Here is a 20162-nt window from a genome sequence, read left to right as displayed (position 1 = left end):
GAAATATGAGAAACTTCTTTTTAAAAGCAGCACTGCCAAAATTGACTGTTGCTTTCCCCTTTCTAATTCTTTGCCTGTACTTTTCTGTTTTAATTCTTAGATCTTCAGATGAAATTTCTTTTCCTGTATTTATCAATAAAATACCAAGCACTATGCCAGGGCTATGGAAAACTAAGTGATAAATGAGTAACAGATTGTCTTGCTGGTTGTCAGGCTGTTCCATGCATTCAGCTCTTGGATGCTCAGGAAGGCTCAGGTCACTCTGCCTATACACTTAACCTTTATGTTTATGTTGAGTCACCCATGGTGCTGTTTGCTTGAGGTCTTTTGTTTGATTTCTGTAGAGTTCCTTATGGGCAGGGATTAAATTCCTGTGCATGGATGGGAGAATGTCATAACCCAGAATCTCTAGAATTAGCATCAGCCCTCAGTCTGCATTTAACTGAGGTGCATTTTTCCCCTACAGTCTTGCAGGGAAACTTTAACACCTTTTACTTCTGAAGGATATTTGATAGCTCATATGTGAAAAAAAAGCATAGTTAGCATTTCTAGACAGCTTGTAAACAGTTACTCTCTAGGTCAGGTATCACAAAAATACAGTGGTTCTGTAATCATGCTTTTTTGCCTCTCTTTGCCTCTAATCCCTTGCCATTTGTAGTATTCCTCAGGTATAGAGTTGCAATAAAAACTGGACATGCCTTTGTTATTCATTAAAGTAAATCCATATTTATCATATTTGATCAGTAATATGAATTTACTCCCAGTGAAAGATTATTGTCAATACAAGAAGAATGAGAAGTGTGAATTGACTCAGTTTAGGGCATTTATCAAGAAGAAGTGTAGTAAAGTAATACCACCAACATTTTACTTGAAAATAGTAGTCTCAGCTGGATAAAATAGCATTATTATCTAGAATTAGGAGAAAAACAGAAATTGCTGAATAACAAGACCATAAAGAGCTGTTTGGCACGTTGGCTTTATGAAAGCAAGCCCAAGGAAATGAATGGGTGCTCACCACAGCCATCACCTCAGTGCTCACCTACAGAAACCACAGAACAACCTGCCAGCTGCTGCCACTCCTGCTGCTGGGGCAGAGCAAAGGCAAATGGGCACTTACATGGTGCTGCTTCCTGCCTGCAAGAATTTTCTGAGTGACCCTGCTTATTAGGGTGAGGACAGGAATAGCTCTGGCATGAGGCAGCTCAAGCCCTCATCACGATCATCACCTGTAACTGCACGTTCTGTGTTGGGATGATTCGCACTGCACGAGGAGTGTTTGGGGCATTGTGGACTTCAGCAGCTTCTCAATTCAGGGAAGGAAATACATTTTTTACTTTTTAAACACACTAGAAATTTGATTTGAATTTTGCCACGTGGCTTTTTATTTTTAGCATTTACTGCTATTAAGGCTATAGGTAACCACTATTCCTCTACAAACAGAAATAACTTTTTCCTCACAAATCTTGACTCATTTTACTGATTTTTTTTTCTGAGATCAGTGTTTGCTGTGCTGAATGCTGTAAGATTTGCTGAAGAATTGTCCCTTGAAGAAATAAAGGTGCTTTTCTCTGTAGCATGTGACCTTGCTTCGGTGTGCAATGCATGTTGCTGCAGGAGGGTTTCTCTGTTGGACCTTTGTCTGCTTTCCTGTGTGCATAGGTTTCCTCCAGAAAACTCACCCATTCTCTAATTTATTTATTTCATTATTGGAGGTTTGTTTGGTTTATTTTGTTTGGGGTTTGTTGGGTTTTTTTAACCTTAAATTACCAACGATCAGAGACTGTTATTTCAGTTGTATCCCTGTGGAGATAATGCTGGTGTTTTGATTTCAAAACCAGAAGAGGAATCATCCAGAAATTATTTCAGACAATTTGCTATGAATGAATAGGATCTGATGTGAAATCATCTTTGGATTAAATGCTTTGGGAGAAAGTCATGTTAAAATCAACATGAACTTTATTCTGCAAACACAAATTAACAGGAGGTGCTGATGCCAGGGCACAGTTACTGCACCACTTTGCATTTGTCTTCACCATTCTTTTTTTCACTCCATTTAGTGCTAGTGGGAATGACTGAAATTATACTTCAGTCCTGTGGAAAAAATAATTTCCCTGAGAGAGAATATTATTTTTCTTTCTCCCAAGAGATAATATTTAATAGTTATTGCTTTCATATTGTGCCTCGGATTTGTGAAATAAGCACAGCAGATCTTTTCTGTGTGAGCTGTCCTACAGTTACTGGAGTGCTCAGAAAAACATCTACCCTGTGTGTCTGAATGGCTGAAATGCCTCTCTCACACATACAGCAAAGACTGTGAAATCCTCAGTGTCACATTGGGTTAGAAGTTCAATGAATAATACAGGATAAAGATGATGATGATAAATTTTGAAAGAAAATAAGAATAAGTGTTGACTGGAGATCTAAATAATAAGATTGCATGTAGGTCTGTAGATGCAATGAAGCCAAATAAGTAACCTAGAGTAGGAGCTTTTCATTTTTATTTAGAAATGTTTTAAAATAGGGTGGTTTTTTCCTTTCAACTTCACTGTTTTTTAGGTCATATTTAAAACTATTTTACCCTGGTGTGCACCACACTTTCCACTTTACATTTCTAATTAAAATGTTTGTTGCTATTTGGAACCTCACTGTGTGAAATTAAATAAACACTTTTTTAACATCCATAAAGTAAATCAAACATTCTTTTCTCATCTGAAAGACACACAATTCAGTCACAGCAAGCTTATTTCTCTGTTTCTTTTGTTTTCTTTTTTTCATCTGCCTGGTAAGCCAATTTTCTGCTTAAGAAATACTGGTTAAAACTCTTACTTGTTTTGCTATTTGGACTTTATCCTTTCCCAGCACTCTATGTAAAATACTTCAATTTTAAGTGTTCAAAAACTTTCACTGAGAAGAGTGATACTGCCCACACAAGCTAGCACTATTATTTCTCTCAAACATAAAATGAAAGAGATTATTTTAAATAGCATAGCAGGCCTTTTATTTACAAAGATGAGCAGATTCTTTTACTTGGATTGTTATGCTTCCTGGCTCTAGGATTTGGGAACCTGGCATGTATAGCATCCCTCATCCTGCTGATGAACTGAAGCAGAGTCCAAGGCAGTAGTGCAAGGGGAAAACAATATAAATGTGTAGCAGTGGTGCATGACTGCTACATTAATAAAGGAAATATGTATAAATTACATGGACAGTATTTAAATGCATGTACTGTATTTTTGTAGCAATCATGTCATAAAACTTTGAAATCTTTTACTTAATGTATTTCTTTTAAAGAAAGTAATTGGTTTTACTTCATGCAAAATACTTCCAGGAATCTTTTCTTGAAATCTAAGGCTAAGTGCTTAGTTCAAGATTTATGGGAAGTATTGAACATTGAATGGACAATACACCCTGCCTTGTGATATTACAGCTCTGTCTTTTCAGACCCACTGCCCTGTCCCCTCCTCCACAAATTTGATACTTGTTCTACCCATTTCTGAGTAAACTCCTCCAGCTTTTGCTTTCCCATTCCATAGCAAATGTTCTGTTAAATGATTTAGAGAACTGCTTCTCATCAGGAAGGAATCTCAGTGGATTCCTTTAAATGGAAAGCTAAAGTACTATATGCACTACATTTACTACCATGTGTCTACTTACCAGATAGGAGAACAATTGACAGAATGCCATCTTCTTGGGAAAAAGAAAAAAAAAAAGTTTTGATTATTAGACTTATCTTTCAAAAGCATTATTAACTTTTCTGTAGTTGTGTGTCTCTCTGCTTTAAATTTCCATGTAGTGGCATGAAGAATGAATAATAAAACTAATTTCTGACAGAGAAACCCATATCTCAGATGAAAGAGAATATTCATTTTTTCCCCTTCAGAATGCTGAATACCAGATACATTCAGCAGAACTGGAAGGCAGAACAAAGAGTTCCCTCAGCTTGGTTCTCTTCCTGCAAGAGGCACATGAGGCCACTGATGCATGAGAAGCAGCTTATCTGTTCCAATCTGGGGAGAAATGTTTCTCTTGTTTTCAGCCAGGATCTGAACAGCAGTGTCTAGAAAGGTTTCCTTTAAGCCTTATGTGTTTAAACATTATGGCAAACCTTACGTTTTGAAAGGCAACAGAGAGTTTCTCTCCTTGCAGGAACTTTTTCCTAGTTTAGAATTGTGTTATATACAGCAAGCAGACCTACCCTAGACTTCATTTCAAGGATTTGCTCTCAAAACTATGTGAAGCTAGGAAGCTTCTCATCTCAAGTCTCATTAGTCTCATTAGTCTTCCAAAATGGAAGATTTTACTGCCTTTGAAATTCTAGATAGTGATCATCATTTTGTCCTACTTTTGCTCAAAGAAGGCAGGACAAAATGATGAATTGGTTGCAGCTTACTTGCTGACTCTCAAACAGTCATATGGCAACATTTGTTTTTCTGTGACTGTTTCTATTGCTGTTTTCCTCCAGTCACTCCTATGTAGGTGTAAAACCCATGTTTCACATATTTTCTACTCTATTGCCTTTACCTTCAAGGCCAGTCTCTCTTCAGAATTTAACAGTGCTTTCAGACTCTCATCTCTCACAGGCTGATTATTTTATGGATCTTCATTTCTTTCTTGGAGCTTTTGAAGATTTGTCCAGAGAAAAATACTGGTTTGGGGTCAAAATATGTAGCAGAATGATGCAGTACATTGAAACTTCCCACAGGAAGACAGAAATGTGAGTCCCAGAGAGCCTCAAGGCTCATTTCACTGAAGTTATAGAAGCTTTGAAGACTTGCTTGGGCAAGATTTCAGTTTCACACATTTGGAAGGGAGCTACCTGAGTCTCTATACATACTCCTAGGGAAAACTGCAGAGCAAAAAGTAACACTTCACTTTGTCTTTATTTGGGGTTAGAGAACTCTGTGGTCACAGTAATCCTTTGTCCACAATAACCTCTTTTAGGAGTTTCCTTGCCATGCAATTTAACACCCTAATAAACACACTTGAGCAGTTCTAACATCTGCACAGTAGCCACTGCAAGGTTTTGTGGGCATAAAATGACTAGTTGCAGAGGCTAAGCCATGGGTGAGGGAACAGTTGAGGTGAGAAAATGTTTTTCAGACTATAAAAGTAAAGTAATCTTTTATTTCCTCTTTGATACATATTTTCATGGATCTCTGTTCAGATTGGTGGGTGTGGTTTTCACAGGTTGAATGCATTGGCTTCTTCATCAGGTGCTTTTGCATTAAGTGGTTCTTTGCACATCCCCAACTACTCATCTAAAAGTAGCAAAGATTTTTGTATTAACTGTCATCTGGTTTCCAGCCAGAGAACTGCAATAATCCTTTTTTTTTTCCTTCTTTTGAATGAGAAACCCCTTTGCTGACAAAATAACTAAACTGTCAGAACAAAAGATCCTAATCAGTCTGATCAGCATCCCAAAAAGCTTGTTTATAAATTTATCAGTTACATTAGAAGTAATCGGTAGTATGCAAAAAAAAAAAAAATCTGAATTTCTTATTCTCCTTTACAAGATGAAAGGCTAAATTGCATATTCAGTTGGTCTTGTGATCTGTGGAAATCAAATTTAAATTGCTCTAACATTATGTGTGCCTTTCTGTTTTCACCCTGAAATTTCTAGATTTCCTTCCTCATCTTCTCTCTACCTTTTAATCACATTTTTTACCCCTTTCTGTGCTTTCATACCACATGGACTCAAGGGGCTTCCAAAAGTTGCAGCAGGTCAGCAGCTTTAATTTACAATGTGGAGATTGCTGTGGGTATACATGAGAGCAGGGTTCGGCTCAGGTTCACATTTTCCTTTCACTCCTTCTTTCTGCATGAACAAACACCAGCAAGTTTCTGACTGACTTACACTGTCGCTGTCGAGCAGGACGGGAACAGAGAACTCTAGATCAGAAGGCAAAGAAAATGAGCTCTGATTTATTTCAAATATACTGCTCTATATATAGAGGACATCGAGAAGACTAATTTCATTGGTCTTAGAGTAAAAACATGTCACACCATTGGTGTGCAGTGAATGACGCACAGTGGCAGAGCATATTTATAAACAATGTGAATAACAAGATAGATTAGAGAATTATTTACATTCTTTCCCAACTGTTTCCCAGGCTCTGCCTGGTTAGAAAACCTTTCTCTTTCTCTCTGACTGAGCTGAGAATATCCACATTACACTACTCTCATTCTTCTAGAGCCACGGGTTTTCTCTCTATTTTTTATGAAATACCTTTTCATAAGCTCATCTGTAACTTATTTACAGCTGTTGTTTCTCTCATGGTTTCCCGGCTCAAATCCTGTACGACACCTCTTGTTCAAACCTGTTTCTCAGAGTACACGAACCTTCACTGGTCTCCACTGCTGCTTCCACCTCTTAAGGGTACTTGCCATGTTTCCACACTACAGATTCTTGCTCTTTGCCAGCTGCTGTCTTTTTATCACATTCTGCCTTTGTGTTCTTCCTCCCGTTTGTTTAACTTTCAAGTACCCTGTAATGGTCCCTGCTTTTCTGCTATCACAAATTCATTATTTCTGCATCTAAAACTCCATGGCACCCAAGAACATCTACCATCTACTCATTTGGCAACGTATAGTGGGTGCTGTTTTAACATGCCACTGTTTCTACCACTACAGAGGAATATTTTCTGTTACCATGGCCCAAAGCAAATGATCAAAAATCCTCTATGCTTGATGCTAAGAGTAACTTACTATAGATTTTTCCCAGAATTTTGGGATTTTTACCCCAGCCCGCTTGTGAATAATAAGTTATTCTTTTACATCAGTCCTTTCTCCTCTTACCATCACTGACCGTCTTCGGTTCTGCTAACCTGTTACGTAGGTCCAGACCAACAAATATGGCTCAAACTCTATTGCAGAGGTTTTTTTAATCAAATGAATTAACCTTTTAAATGTTAAAAGAGTAAATTTCAGAGCTCCATTTTGAGAATGCCTTCTTGTGACTGACCCACAGGAAAGCGCATTCGCAGCAGTGTGTTTTTAAGAGTAAATGGCTCCAAATGAGTACCAAAGGGCTTTGGATTTTTGCCAGGTGCTGAGTTACGTCCGCACGGAGTGGGAGCCCCTGGATGCCAGGTTCAGCTGTGTGCAGCCCCAGCAGGTGCTGACGGTGGAGCGCTCGGTGTCCGCAGCCAAGGAGCCCATGGCCGACAGCTGCGTCTACACGTGCGGCAGGAACCGCATCCAGTGCGCTGCCGTCACCAGGGTCCCCCTGCGAGCCAGGGCCGTCAGCTGCTGCAGGGATGTGACAGAAGACAAGCTGGTGCTGGGCTGTGAAGACTCCTCAGTAGTTCTGTACGAAGCCTACAGCCAAGTGACTCTGCTGGCCCAAGCAGAGCTGCTCCCTGCTGTAATAACCTACCACCCGTCCGGAGCCGTGCTGGTGGTTGGCAGCTCTCAAGGGGAGCTGCAGCTTTTTGACACGGCGCTGTCCCCAATTAAAATTCAGCTCTTGGCACAGGAATATTCACCTGAGGCAACTTTGCAATTCAGTAAACACTTTGACGTGCCCACCAGCCTCATCCAGATCCAGTGGGCTGCTCCTCCAGGTGCATTTCCCAGTCCTGACAGCGTGGATAGTCACGATTGTTTGTTGGTTAGATTTGATAAAGGACCCTTGGGAGTGCTTCATTTTAAACTTGGTAAGTTACTAAGCACATCTGTTGAACCTTGAGCTGTCAAAGAAATATCTGTATCCCACAAGGTTGGGAACACCCTAATTTTAGGTATATGAGCCTTAAAAGCAAATTGTTCCAAAGATATCTGAAGACACTAAGGACTTCGTTATGTTTCACAATAATTTTATACCTTTTCCTATTCATAGAATAGGACCCCAACCTACTGTCTGATCAGCATCCCATAATGCTCCTCACTACTTTAATAAAGCATAACAATTTTTCCTCTGAAAAATTTATTTAATCTGTAGTATATTAGCTTAAGAATTGTATTCATTCTGTAGTAATAACCCTAACAAGTTAAAATAAGCTATATTTAATAATAGAACAGTAATGCTATTTTCTTTACCAAATTTTATTTTTGCATGTGTGTGATGTATATTTGTCCAGTATTCTGTTCTTCCTGGCTTCGGTACATGAAGTTGCACCTTTTTTTTCCTTTGAAGACTTTTCACAGAAGAAGAATGATTTTCATAACCTTCAGAGAAGCTTGGTGTCTCAATTAATTTGCGAGGAGTTGTGAATAAAAGAAGTAATAATGTTAATTTTAGAATTTATATAGCATTTCTCTTTTTAGGTGTGAAGAGATTTTAAGAGTAAAACCACAACTAACTTCCTTTTACAAGCAGGAAAACAAGAAGCAGTAAAGAAAAGCTAAAGGGCTTTCCAAGAGTTACACAGTGGCTGAACTAAGAATAAAACCCCTGCAGTGGCTCATCAGTGAGAACTGTATTCATTTCATTCAAGTCAGGCAAGTTACAGTGGTGCAAGCCCATTGTGAGAGCTAAAAAAACAATCATGCTTAAACCCTCTGACTCCCAAGCCAGTGTTTCAGCAGGGCAGACAGCCATCCTGGAAAATTTCAGCATTTTGCCCATTGTCTGTCCAAGAAAACAGGATTGCTTCTGTAGTTCTTTATGTGAGTTTTTAATGATTCTTTTGTATAAAGCTATTGAGACTAGGAAGAAGCCTTTTTTATAAAAAAACATATTGCCAAACATATTGCCAAAAGACTCAAAATAACAACCTAGCTGATAGTAAGATTTGAAAATCTACTTGATTTCTTTACTTAATGAGACACACATATACTTTTGTGGGGGAAAAGCTGTCTAAAATTACCAAAGACCCAAAATTTTGAAAGACTGGATTTAAAAAATTTAACCAATGTGGCACTGCAAAAAGCTAAATTAATGTAATAGGATGTTAGTAACAGAAAGATGTTGGATTGACTTAGAGTTGTATAGTTTTAAAAGAGCTGATCCAGATTATTGCTGTTATCCAAAAGAACTATTTAAAAACCTGTTTACAGGTTATCATTCATTTTGAGATAATTAGCTGCATTAAGTTTAATGGTAGGTTTAATAGTTACAGAGTACCCCAGAACACTAATTAGAACAGCTATTTGATGATTTTGTGCATGTTGGCCATTTAGAAAAAAAAACCTCTAAATTATCTCTGTTCTGATTTGGTGGGATGGAGTTGAGCAGGAGGCACTCTACCAGCCTCTACCTTGCTTTTCTTCAGTCCTCCCTGGTGAGGTTTTCTCACAACAGCTTTCCAGAATGCACAGCTTTCCCCTTGCTATCTTTAGCACATTTATGTTCTTACCAAGGCAAGCAGGCTCTCAGTACAGGGATTTAGAGGCCTTTCCTGCTAATTGCCAGCTTGTAAACTTAATTGGACTGTCTCCCTGGGCACCGTTCCTAAATCAATTAGGCAGTGAGTTGGCTGTCACCTCTTTTTCCCAAGCAGGTTGCCTGGAAGCGCACCACCCAGGAGAAGTCAAGCATCCAAATGGGAAGATGTTGACCTCTACAGCTGAAAGTTATCACATTTAAAAATTCATTCTGTATAATTACTGTAAAATCTCTTCTAGGAAGAAGACAAAACTCTCTCCCCTCTTCCCTCTCTCCCTCTTTGTAGTCCACCGTGCAAAAATATGCTGCTCTCTGTTTCATCCTGGTGTTCAGCTTTATACCTCATCTCCTCAGTTTGCCACACTGCCAGGGGAACACTGTGTTGATTAGTGAGTCCCTCTTCACAGTCTCAGCAGGTTTTAGGTTTCTGCTATTTAAGAAATAATGCAGAACAAATAAATAAATTAATTAAATGCAATAATAAATTATAGGAAAAGAATTAGGTGCTCATGACAGTAAGACCCAGACAGGCATTCAGGACTGAAATAAAATCCATGAGTAACACATGGCTTGGAATTGTTTCCCACAGACGCCTGTTAAGAAACTATGTTAGTGAGAATAGGCAAATATGTTTTTAACTTCCAGCTACATTATGGTTTTGGACAAGTTCTGTGAATCTCCATTATGCTGTCTATCCAGATTTATTTCAGGAAAAAGTCATATTAAACATACCCTCAAACTCTAATGGCAAATAACGTTGATGTCTAATGCCAAACCCATTTCCAAAAGCGGCTTCTTGTCATTGATGTCAGCCCAGATCTTGGATAATGCCAAACATGGTGCTGGTGCCAGTGGTTCAGCATTGCTGGCCTCTAAAGGCATTTTAAATATAGTATTGTATTTAATTAACATGAAAACATGTATTTTCATCTTCGCTGAGAGGTTAGTGTGGAGGTTACCCAGCTGCTGTAATACTTTAAAAACACTAAGCATTTATAAAGAATAAAGTCTGTCATAAATATTAGGTATTAACAAATTAAACATGGCTATTACCCAGCATAATGTCCATAGGTTTTAATACATGAAAATATAAGGAGAAATAAAATAGAAAACCTTTCTTTAATGATGCTAAAAATTTTAAATCTTTTCTGTTACTAAATGTGAATATGTAAGGTTTTTCTCCAAAAACATCAGTTCTGCATATGCAAGTTCTCTGCAGTTTACTTCTCCTCTAGCTGTATTCAGATGTTTTTCCCTCTCACTTCTTATTTCACTTCACAAACAGTATTCACAATAGTTATGAAACTTTTGTGAGGTATGTTTTATAAATAACAGGTCTGCTTTTCTCTGTTAGCAGGCCTTGTTTTCCAACCAGCCCTATGGTTTTAATACCAGTATTGAAATTCAGTTTGTTCCCTTTCTCATCAGAACTTTTTCCATATGTTTAAACAAACAACATCAGAATAGAAATTGAGAAAATTAATTTTTTTTTTTAAACACCAACCCAAAAACTATGTTTTTATTTAAAGAAAGAGAAACAGTAAATTTATGCTGGTCTCTTTCTAATATTTGAAGGAGTACTGATAAAGAGCACTCTATCAGAGCAACCCAAAGTGAGCAGGAGTTGCTAAAATGCCATGTGTGACCAATGTCACATGATCATTTGGTTAGTCAGAGACAATAAATAACATTACTTCCTGCAGCTTTTTAGTCACCTTTTCTGTTTGGAAGCTGAAATCTACAAGTCAAGAAACATTTGTGTGCCAAGCTTGTTCTTGGTTTCATGTGCAATTGTAATTCAAAGGTCTGAAGTATTAAAATGATGCTAACTTCCATAGTATCCCCTCAGAAAAAGTGCTCCACTTAGAGAATATTGCCAAGCTAGAAGGAAGTTCCAGAGCAGTTGCCAAATGGAGAGTAATTGAGTAAGAGTTGCTTTGGGGTTGGAGCTGCTCTACACTTGTATGCAAAGATACAAGATCTGTGTGAGACAAATGCTGGGCTTTAGTGTTGTCCAGCACTGTTTCCCTACAGGAAGGAGATGCTGTGAAAGTGAATTTATTACCTACCTTGCAATAGTGATAAACTGCAAATAAACTTGTTCTACCTCGTCTAAGCCAAATTTCATTCTGTGGTGTTGTCACCAGTGACTTTTGGCTACGTTAATTCAATATCCATGTGTGAAGTTCATTGGTGACTTTTGTCTGCTGCCCAGAACCCTCAGTCTAAGTATACCCAGATAGTAAGGTGCTATCTTTTACAAAAAATTTGATGCTGAAACCCATCAACTTAATTTTAAATGATGGCAATTATTTTTAACTCTGCTGAAAAGGAGTCAGCTACTGGTTTACATACTCTGTATCAAAGTATAAAACCATTATCTCTGGTTGTAATATTTCTTGTTAAAGGTGTGCTCACCAGAGGACAACTGGGCCTTGAGGAAATCATCCACCAGTACATTCGTTATGATGAGATACAGGAGGCAATTAATGTCCTGAGCACCATGAACTGGAACACAATGGGCCAGCGATGCTTTATCTGCCTGAGTGCCATTTGCAACCACCTCCTTAAACAAAAGCTTACACCAGCCAGAGAAGGTAAGAGACTCTTTGTGTTTCTAATGGATTTCTGTAATGTGTAATGTCTTGGTAATTCATGTGGGGATTATGACCATGTATTTGTTGACTGGATAAAGAAGACAGTAGTGAGAATCCAGACAGTCAGCCAGATTATGGTGCCTCATAATCACACGTCGTTGTAGACAAGTAATTTCTATAAAATCTGGACCAATGCATTGACTACATTTTAGTTTGTATCAATAGTGACACTAAAATAATGCACATTGTAATATATATATATATATATGCTATAGGCATTACTTATATATAGCACTAGCACTATATTCTGTAACTTCATTACATTCTATAAATTTAGCTTTTGTTACAGACAAAGGTTAGTTAATACAGGATTGAAATATTTGTGTTATATTCATGCTGAGACAGCACCAACTTAAGGAGAGATGTTTCCCTGAAGTGGGGACAAGAGATTTTAGTATGTTTTTTAAGGTGCTTTCAAAGGGTCATTCTTTCATTACAAGATGCAAAGGCCTTGAATACACTATCCTCTGCTGCCTCCTTTAGGATTAAAGCATTTGTCCTCACTGTAATCTAGCCCCCTGCAGTAGTAGCTGGGGTCCCTCAGAAGAAATTATGAATTTTAAGTTTAGCTCCATCTCTGCTAAAGCCTGGTGTGGTGCCTTCCTCTTGATTTGCTATCTTGAAACTCAATAGACTTCAAGATTTGAAGTGCCTTGATTTAGTGAAGGTGTTATCCTCCAGTCTAGCAGGCAGACAGCTGGAGGCCAGGCATCTTTGTGGGAAGAAAGAATACTTAGGATTCTGGTGTGTTTGTTGATAGAAAACCTCCAAGGTGTCCTACATTGCTGCCAAGCCATCAGCTATCCCATTTTGTGGGATCTGATTAAAAAAAATCTCTGTGTTGCAAACACAACATATAAACTCTAAATAAAACATGCTTTGAAAAGAACCTGTGAAAAGGGCTGGCTATGATACTCTTCTAAAAATATGTACATTATAAACAGATGTCTGTGGGTTTCCCCCATGCAGCTCCCTAACAGTGTTTACAGAAGAAGGAATTTTATTCTATCCAGGAGTTATTCTATCTAAGTCTAACAAATTTGGCATGGTAATTTGTTTTCTTTTTTATTAGCAAAACCCAGTGGGACCCTTTATTTATAGTGATGGGGCAGTTATCTTTGAGATCTTTATCCTGCCTGCAACATCAAGCTGGGCTATTTAATGAATGTATAACTGTGCCAGTAGTCACTCATATTCCATGTCAGTTGAAATATTTCAGAAGTTCGAAACATGCTGTCAAGAAAACAGCAATGGCAAGGGAGTATGGCTTGTTTTTCTATTTTAATCTAAATTGACTGCTGCTTTGAAAGAAAATGCCTTTTAAGTTTGACTTATCTTACTATCTAGATTGGAGATAACACAAAACTAATTTACTAACAGCTTGCCTGTGTAACTAACACAGTACTATTAGCACATTTAGTGCTATCAAGCCTAATAAAATCAAATGTAACTATGCTTGGAAGTAAAGAGTAATTGTCACTAAATACAGAAATGCCTAATTCAAACAAACATTAATAATGGCAAATCAATGAGATTCTGTCTGCCTAATGAGACAATAGGCTATATTTTGCTTGTAGAGCAATATAAATATACAGCAAATACTTGTATAGCAAATTCTCCCTTTTCTGCCTATAAGGCCTTGTACTACATTGTTAACTCTGAAGCAAAAGTCAAAGAGCATAAATATTATTGATCATTTAATTTCCTTTCAGCTAAGCCTGTGGAACACATAAGTATACTGTATGTTTACTTGTATTGTTTATAATTTTGTATTAAAAATGTGTAGAAAAATGCCTAAGAGCTTGAGCTGTGGAGTACAGCAGTCAGAAAGTATTTAAAGAAGAGAGAACTTGTGTAACAAAAGGGCTTTATTTTATTGATTACAAGGGAGGTTATCCTGTTTCCCACCACTACATGCTGTCAAACCCTTAGGGTTTCTAGGCCCTTTTATTTAAAATTTTTAAAGAACTGTGGGCCAAAGGAGGTTCCTTAGACCTCAAGGCCATCACAAAGAGGGTTCTGTTACCCGCTGACCTAACACAATAATCCCTGAAAAACTGAACTCCCTTGTTGTTTGCCTAAGAGGACAAAGACGATTTGAGCTAATTGAGAGTTGATCTCTACTGGACAATCTTGTTCACACTGTATTAGTCTCATGAGTCACTTTTAGTTGTAGGCTGCTGGTGAGAACTTGATGTGTTATAGACTTCTTTATCCTTTTGATAGCTTTTGTTGCTCAAAGTCATTGTCAGCTGTGCCTCCAAGCCAAAGTTTATATGTAGAAAGATTGTTTGTACAATCTGTCATATTTTAATTTCATCTGTCCTTCAACAACATCACATTTCATCACTGTCTGAGGAATTTGACTGACTGCAAACATGAGCAACCTGTTGTAATTGAAACTAATTCACTTGTTTCATTGCTGCTGTGTTTGAATTCCACAGCACAGCTTGAGGCAAGCCTTGGAACCTTTTATGCTCCAACAAGGCCTCTCTTGGATAGAACTGTGCTGGAGTACAGGGACCCCATCAGCAGATATGCAAGAAGGTTCTTCCACCACCTGCTCAGGTGAGTGACAGTTTCAGCTTCTATCAACTAAAAATTAATTGCATATTTCAATAACTACCTACTTTAATGTGGTTAACATTTTCTAAGAGGACCACCCCTGAAAAAAATGCATTCGTTGTTAATGTTTGTTTAACTTGCACTTTGTTCCTCTCAAATAGAGTAATGCAGATGAAGTGCTATTCAGAGCTCTTCTGTCATCAATACACTTAAAATGAATCACCCTTTCCCATTTAGCTTGATAGAAAAAAAAGATAACATGCTTCTGAGAGATTGATATTCACCAACTGCTTGCAGAGTTGTTATAGAGTAGTTATAGAGTAGTTATAGAAAGAACTTTAAAACTTGGAGAAAACACTGAGTTTCAAAAGATGCTAGAACACAAAAGCATGCTGCATGGTCCAGGTCATTTTTGTCTTTGCACCACTGATATCTGATCATTCTGTCAGTCTCACTTTTAAAATACCATATGTAAATTCAGGTTCCAGTAATTTTCAGTGCCATTAAAATAAGAGGAGAAAATGCAATGTTGAATTTGTCTGTGAATTGTATAGAATCATGGAATGGTTCAGGTTGGAAGGGACCATAAAGATCATCTCATTATAACCCAGCCACCATGGGCAGGGACACCTTCCACTAGACCAGGTTGTTCCAACCTGGCTTTGAACATTTCCAGAGACAGGGCATTCACAACTTCTATGGGCAACCTGTGCCAGTGCCTCACCACCTTCACAGTAAAGAACTTCTTCCATATATCCAACCTAAATTTCCCTTCTTTCAGTTTGTAGCCATTAGTCCTTGTCCTACCAGTGCAGTTCCTGACAGAGTCCCTCTCTGGCTTCCATGTGGGCTCTTTCAGATACTGGCAGGTTGCTATGGGGTCTTCACACAACCTTCCCTTCTCCAGGCTGAGCAGTCCTAACTTTCTCACCTTGTCTTCACAGGGAAGCTGCTCTAATATTAAACAAGAAATAATAACAAATTCAGCAAGAATTTATAGTACATCGCTTTATTGTTGTATTTTTTTCAACACATTATAAATATTGATATGCAGCAGTTCAACCTGTTCACAAATATAGCTGTGATATTCCCTTTGGGAATTATTCAGTGGATAAAAATAAGGAGAAATTACCTTCTGAATTATAAAATGTTTGTAACATCTTGTTGAGAAGGAGTTTAGATGGACATAATGCAAAGACTTAAAATGCACCCTTTTGCAGTGATTCATCCAGATTGTATATACATTGTCTGCATGGGTAAAGCAAGTTACTTTGATAGCATAGAATGTGCTTTCTTTTCAAATCTGGAAGACAAGCATTCTATATTGTCTTCTACATTTTGAGTCTGAAGAGGATCATCTTCCTGGTGAACAGGTCCATTCCAGTGGGGAAATTATTCCTCGTAGAAGAATGATCCAATATTTGCATAATATGCACTAGTCCTTTGCTGGAGTTTTCTTAACACACATGGCCACAACAGTGGGTACAATCTCTATTATGGCCTTTCTCCTAGAAACCAGCAGGGAAAATGCTGTTGTGGCAGTGGCCAACTTCTTGTGGCCGTGGGCCAGTTGCCTGCAGAGGACAGAGGCAGGGAAAATGCCTCAGAGATTGCTGAGAGGTGTAACTCTAGTGCTCTTACATCTGCAAGAGAAAGGTGTGTTCCCTCTGAGTCAGGATTTGCTTCCAAGTGCTAGCAGGCATGCAGAGGCATGGGGCCCTGGCTGAGCTCTCAGCCCTTGAGGCTGCAGCTGAAACACTGACTCAGTCCTCCTAAAACAAGAACCTTCAGTGTCAGAGTGCTGCCTGGACAGCGTGGGGCTGTGCACAAGAGTGTCCTCATGTCTTTCACCTCCCACTGTAAAGCAGACCTTGAACAATCTACAGTGGTGGCAGTTTTTGGAACAAATGTGTTATTTTGCTGTTTTCCTATTTTCAAAGGGATTTGTATTCAACTGAATCAAAGTGATAGGATCATGTGATTGCTGCAGAACAGATGGTAATGCTTAAAGCTTATCTCAGAAGACATAATCTAAGTACAAAATTAAATGTTCAAATATGGGAGATTTATCTGATAGAAAGCAAGGAAATGATGTTCAGAGCTGATCATTATTGCATTAAAGTGGCTGTGCCTTAATTGATGTTTATTTCCTTTTAGATGTTTTCTTAAGTGACTAGAATGATTTAGATGTAGGCTAAGCAGAGAGAACTACAGATTTGTTGGGGAATGGTAAACCATGGTTCTGGGTGACTGAATGCCATCCAGGCATGATGCAATGTCTAGGAGGAGCACAGGGAGGCACAGTGCCCACTGATTCAGGCATATGAAAGTTGCAGCTGCTGTTATTGCCTCTGTCTGGGATAGCCTAGCAAGGCAAGGCACTCCTGCCAGCCTGATTTACAGCTGTGGGCTCAGAACAGGAGAAAAGTGAGAAGGGAATTATGCTCCTGCCTTCTCAGGTCACCATGTTATGCCCATGAGGACACTGAAAATGGGGAGTTCCTCCCACTACCTGTTTGTCAGGGAAAGCAAGCTCAGGTGTCATGGAAGGAATACAGAGGTAATGTTCACCACTGCAGGGAGAAAATTTGTGTGGCCAAAGCTCAGCTGGAGCTGAAGATGTCCAGAGCTGTGGGAGACCATAAAACCAGGGTTTTAAAAATACGTTAATATCAAAAACCAGTGCAGAAATAACATCAGCCTGGTACAGGATGAGGATGGTCACCTCACAAACAGGCCATAAAGCAAAGATGTTTAATGCTTTCTTTGTCTCTCTCTTTAACACCATTGATGGGGTAAGGGGCTCCAGTACCCTGAACTGAGCTCTGAGGGCCATTCCAGTGCTCCAGCTGGATCTCCATGAGTCTGTGGGGCCTGCTGGGATTCATCTGAGAACACTCCAAGAGCTGGCTGATGTCATTGTGAGGCCTGTCTCCATGCTTTTTGAATTGTCTTGGGAATCTGGAGAGGCCACAGCTAACCAGAAGCTGGCAAACATTGTCCCAGTTTTCAAGAAGGGCAAGAAGGATGACCCTGGAAACTTCAGGCCTGTCACATTCATTTCAGTGACTGGTAAATTCTGGAGAAGATTCTTCTGGGAGGTATTGAAGAGCACCTGAAGGACGATGGACTCCTTGGTCACAGCCAGCACAGCTTCATGACAGGAAAGTGCTGCATATCAAACCTGCTTTCCTTTTCTGGCAGGGTAACCCACCCAGCTGATCAAGGGAAGCCAGTTGATGTTACACTTTTGGATTTCAGTCAAGCTTTTGATTCTGTCTCTCATGGGACCTTCTGGACAAAATGTCCACCCCCAGCTGGATAAACACATCCTGGGATGGGTGAGCTCATGGCTGGGGCACAAAGGGTTACAGTGAGTGGGGTGACATCAGACTGGGGACCTGTCACTGCTGGGGTCCTGCAGGGCTCCATCCTTGGCCCTGTGCTCTTCAACATCTCCATAAAGGACTTGGACACAGGACTGGAGGGACACTGAGCCAGTTCACAGACAATACACAAGGGGGAGGAGCTGTTGGCTCCCTCCAGGGCAGGGAGATGCTGCAGAGAGACCTCAACAGATGAGAGGACTGGGCAGTCACCAACCGTGTGAAGTTCAACAAGGGCAAATTCTGCACCTGGGATGGTGCAGCCCTGGATGTAGAGACTGGGGAATGAGAGGCTGGAGAGCAGTGCCATGGAAAGGGACCTGGGGATCCTGGTTGATGGAAAGCAGTGCCCTGGCAGCCAGAAGGGTCATTTGGTTCATTTGGTTTGTTCAGCCTGGAGAAGAGGAAACCAAGGGAGACCTCATTGTGGTCAGCATTCTCATGAGGAGAAGCAGAGAGGCAGGCACTGATCTCTTCACTCTAGTGACCAGTGACAGGACCTGAGGGAAAGTCCTGAAGCTGTGCTGGGAGAGGGTTAGGTTGAATTTTAGGAAGAGGTTTTTCGCCCAGAGGGTGCTTTTACAGTGGAACAGACTCCTCAGGCTGTGGTCACAGCAGCAAGCCTGACAGAGCTCAAGGAGTGTTTGGACAGTGCTTGCAGGCACAAGGTGTGATTCTTGGAGCTGACCTGTGCAGGGCCAGGAGCTGGACTTTCATGATCCTTGTGGGTCCCCTCCAGCTCAGGATATTAGATGTTTCTATGATTCTATTATTTGATTTATTCACTTTTTTACCCTTTTTCATTTAGCACTGAATACTTGCAGGCTAGTTACAAATAGCTAATGTATCTCTTCAGAGTGATTTTTTTCATCACAACAAATGTGTCTGTATGACCAAACCAGAAGACTTGGATGCAGGAGCCCTGTAAACTGAGACTGTAAACTTGATGCAGCATTAGGGGGCTTTTGTTACTCTCTTGTGAGTGTGAGGAGACTAAAGAAAAGTGATCATTTGGTACCCTAGCGCAGCAAATGGAGGAAGCATAGTGCTTTCTAAATTACGTGCAGTAAAATTGTGGCTGATGTTCAAAAAGTGTTTCTTGGCATGGAGTAGGGCCTTCTGCAGTGCACTTGGGATTTAGGAGGAGCAAATGCAGATTCACAGAAGTTAAACCTAGAAGACAAAGAACTAAGGAGAAGAGCTCAGAGGTTTGGTAGGAAGAGTCAGAGAAGTGGGGTTAGGAGCATGAGTAAAAGACAAGGTATTGGGGACAAAGGTCTGAAGGCAGGTGTGGGAATGTACAATGTCCTGCAAGAGAGGCAGAGTGGCAGCAGAGAGCCAAATGGGGGAGGACAGCTTAGGATGTGTGTGGTGGGCTGTGGAGGAGACCAGGCACATCAGGGATGGACAGGGAAGGGTGGAGTCTTTCATACAAGATTAAAACATTAAAATGCTTAAATGTTTTAAGATCTAAATCTGAAAAATGTTCATATAAACAAAAGGTTTCACCCCACTCTCCAGCTTTCCTTTGAATACCTCACCAATATGCCTTAAGCCTTTTTAGAAGGACCAGCTCACGGGAGAGAAATATTAATTCATTCTACATGCTGAGACAGTCTTTGACCTGCCTGCTGAGTCTGCCAAAAAAGTTCCATTTATTGTTGTACTTTTAAAGATGCAAGTGTCTGTATTTACTAGAATTGAGAAATACAGTTACCTTTTCAGAAGGGCTATCCTCACCTAAGTAAAAATCATGTGCCAGTGATTTTACTCTTTACTGTAGGTCAAAAGGTTGTATGTTCAGTTGAAAAATAACTGGGGACATCCATTTTTACATTTTCAAGGAGATTATAATCTGTCTATTTTTCTACCATCAATGAGATCAGTTTCTAGAAAGTGCTGAATGCAATTATGGGAATCCCCTTTAGGCATCAGGGCACTGTAGAAAGAAGATGCTCCATCCAAGCTGAGATGGGCAAAGGAACACTGACAGCACAATTGAAACAGATTGCAATTAGAAGGAAGGAAAATTCTTTGCAATATATTGGATTCAGCCATGTTATTTGTATCCATCATTACGAAAGCTAAGTTCTTAAATTTGCAAACCACACATCATCTTCAGCTTCCACTAAAATAGAAGCTTAGAGCTTTGCAGGCCCTGAATGTAAAATATGGAATACCTCCAAAAACAAGCATTCAGTATACAAAATAAAAATTAAAGGCCTCTTA

The 20162-nt window shown here is 39.5% G+C and overlaps 1 protein-coding gene across 8 annotated transcripts in view; it reads left to right on the top strand.

The window, feature by feature from the left end:
• Positions 1–20162, top strand: part of WDPCP (WD repeat containing planar cell polarity effector) — a 149233-nt gene that overhangs the window by 69912 nt on the left and 59159 nt on the right. For all 8 annotated transcript variants that reach the window (XR_008436537.1, XM_053974594.1, XM_053974592.1 and 5 more), the window contains 3 exons: positions 7046–7655; positions 11734–11922; positions 14427–14550. Coding sequence is in view for 7 of the 8 variants with exons in the window: in XM_053974594.1 (XP_053830569.1) it covers positions 7046–7655; positions 11734–11922; positions 14427–14550 (923 nt within the window). In the remaining variant the exon portion in view is untranslated. The remainder of the gene's footprint in view (positions 1–7045; positions 7656–11733; positions 11923–14426; positions 14551–20162) is intronic.

The sequence above is a fragment of the Vidua macroura genome, chromosome 3 (genome assembly GCF_024509145.1).
Source record: "Vidua macroura isolate BioBank_ID:100142 chromosome 3, ASM2450914v1, whole genome shotgun sequence".
NCBI classification, from domain to species: Eukaryota; Metazoa; Chordata; class Aves; order Passeriformes; family Viduidae; genus Vidua; species Vidua macroura.
Note: the sequence above shows the minus strand (reverse complement) of the source record. Positions and strands in the feature narration are given on the sequence as shown.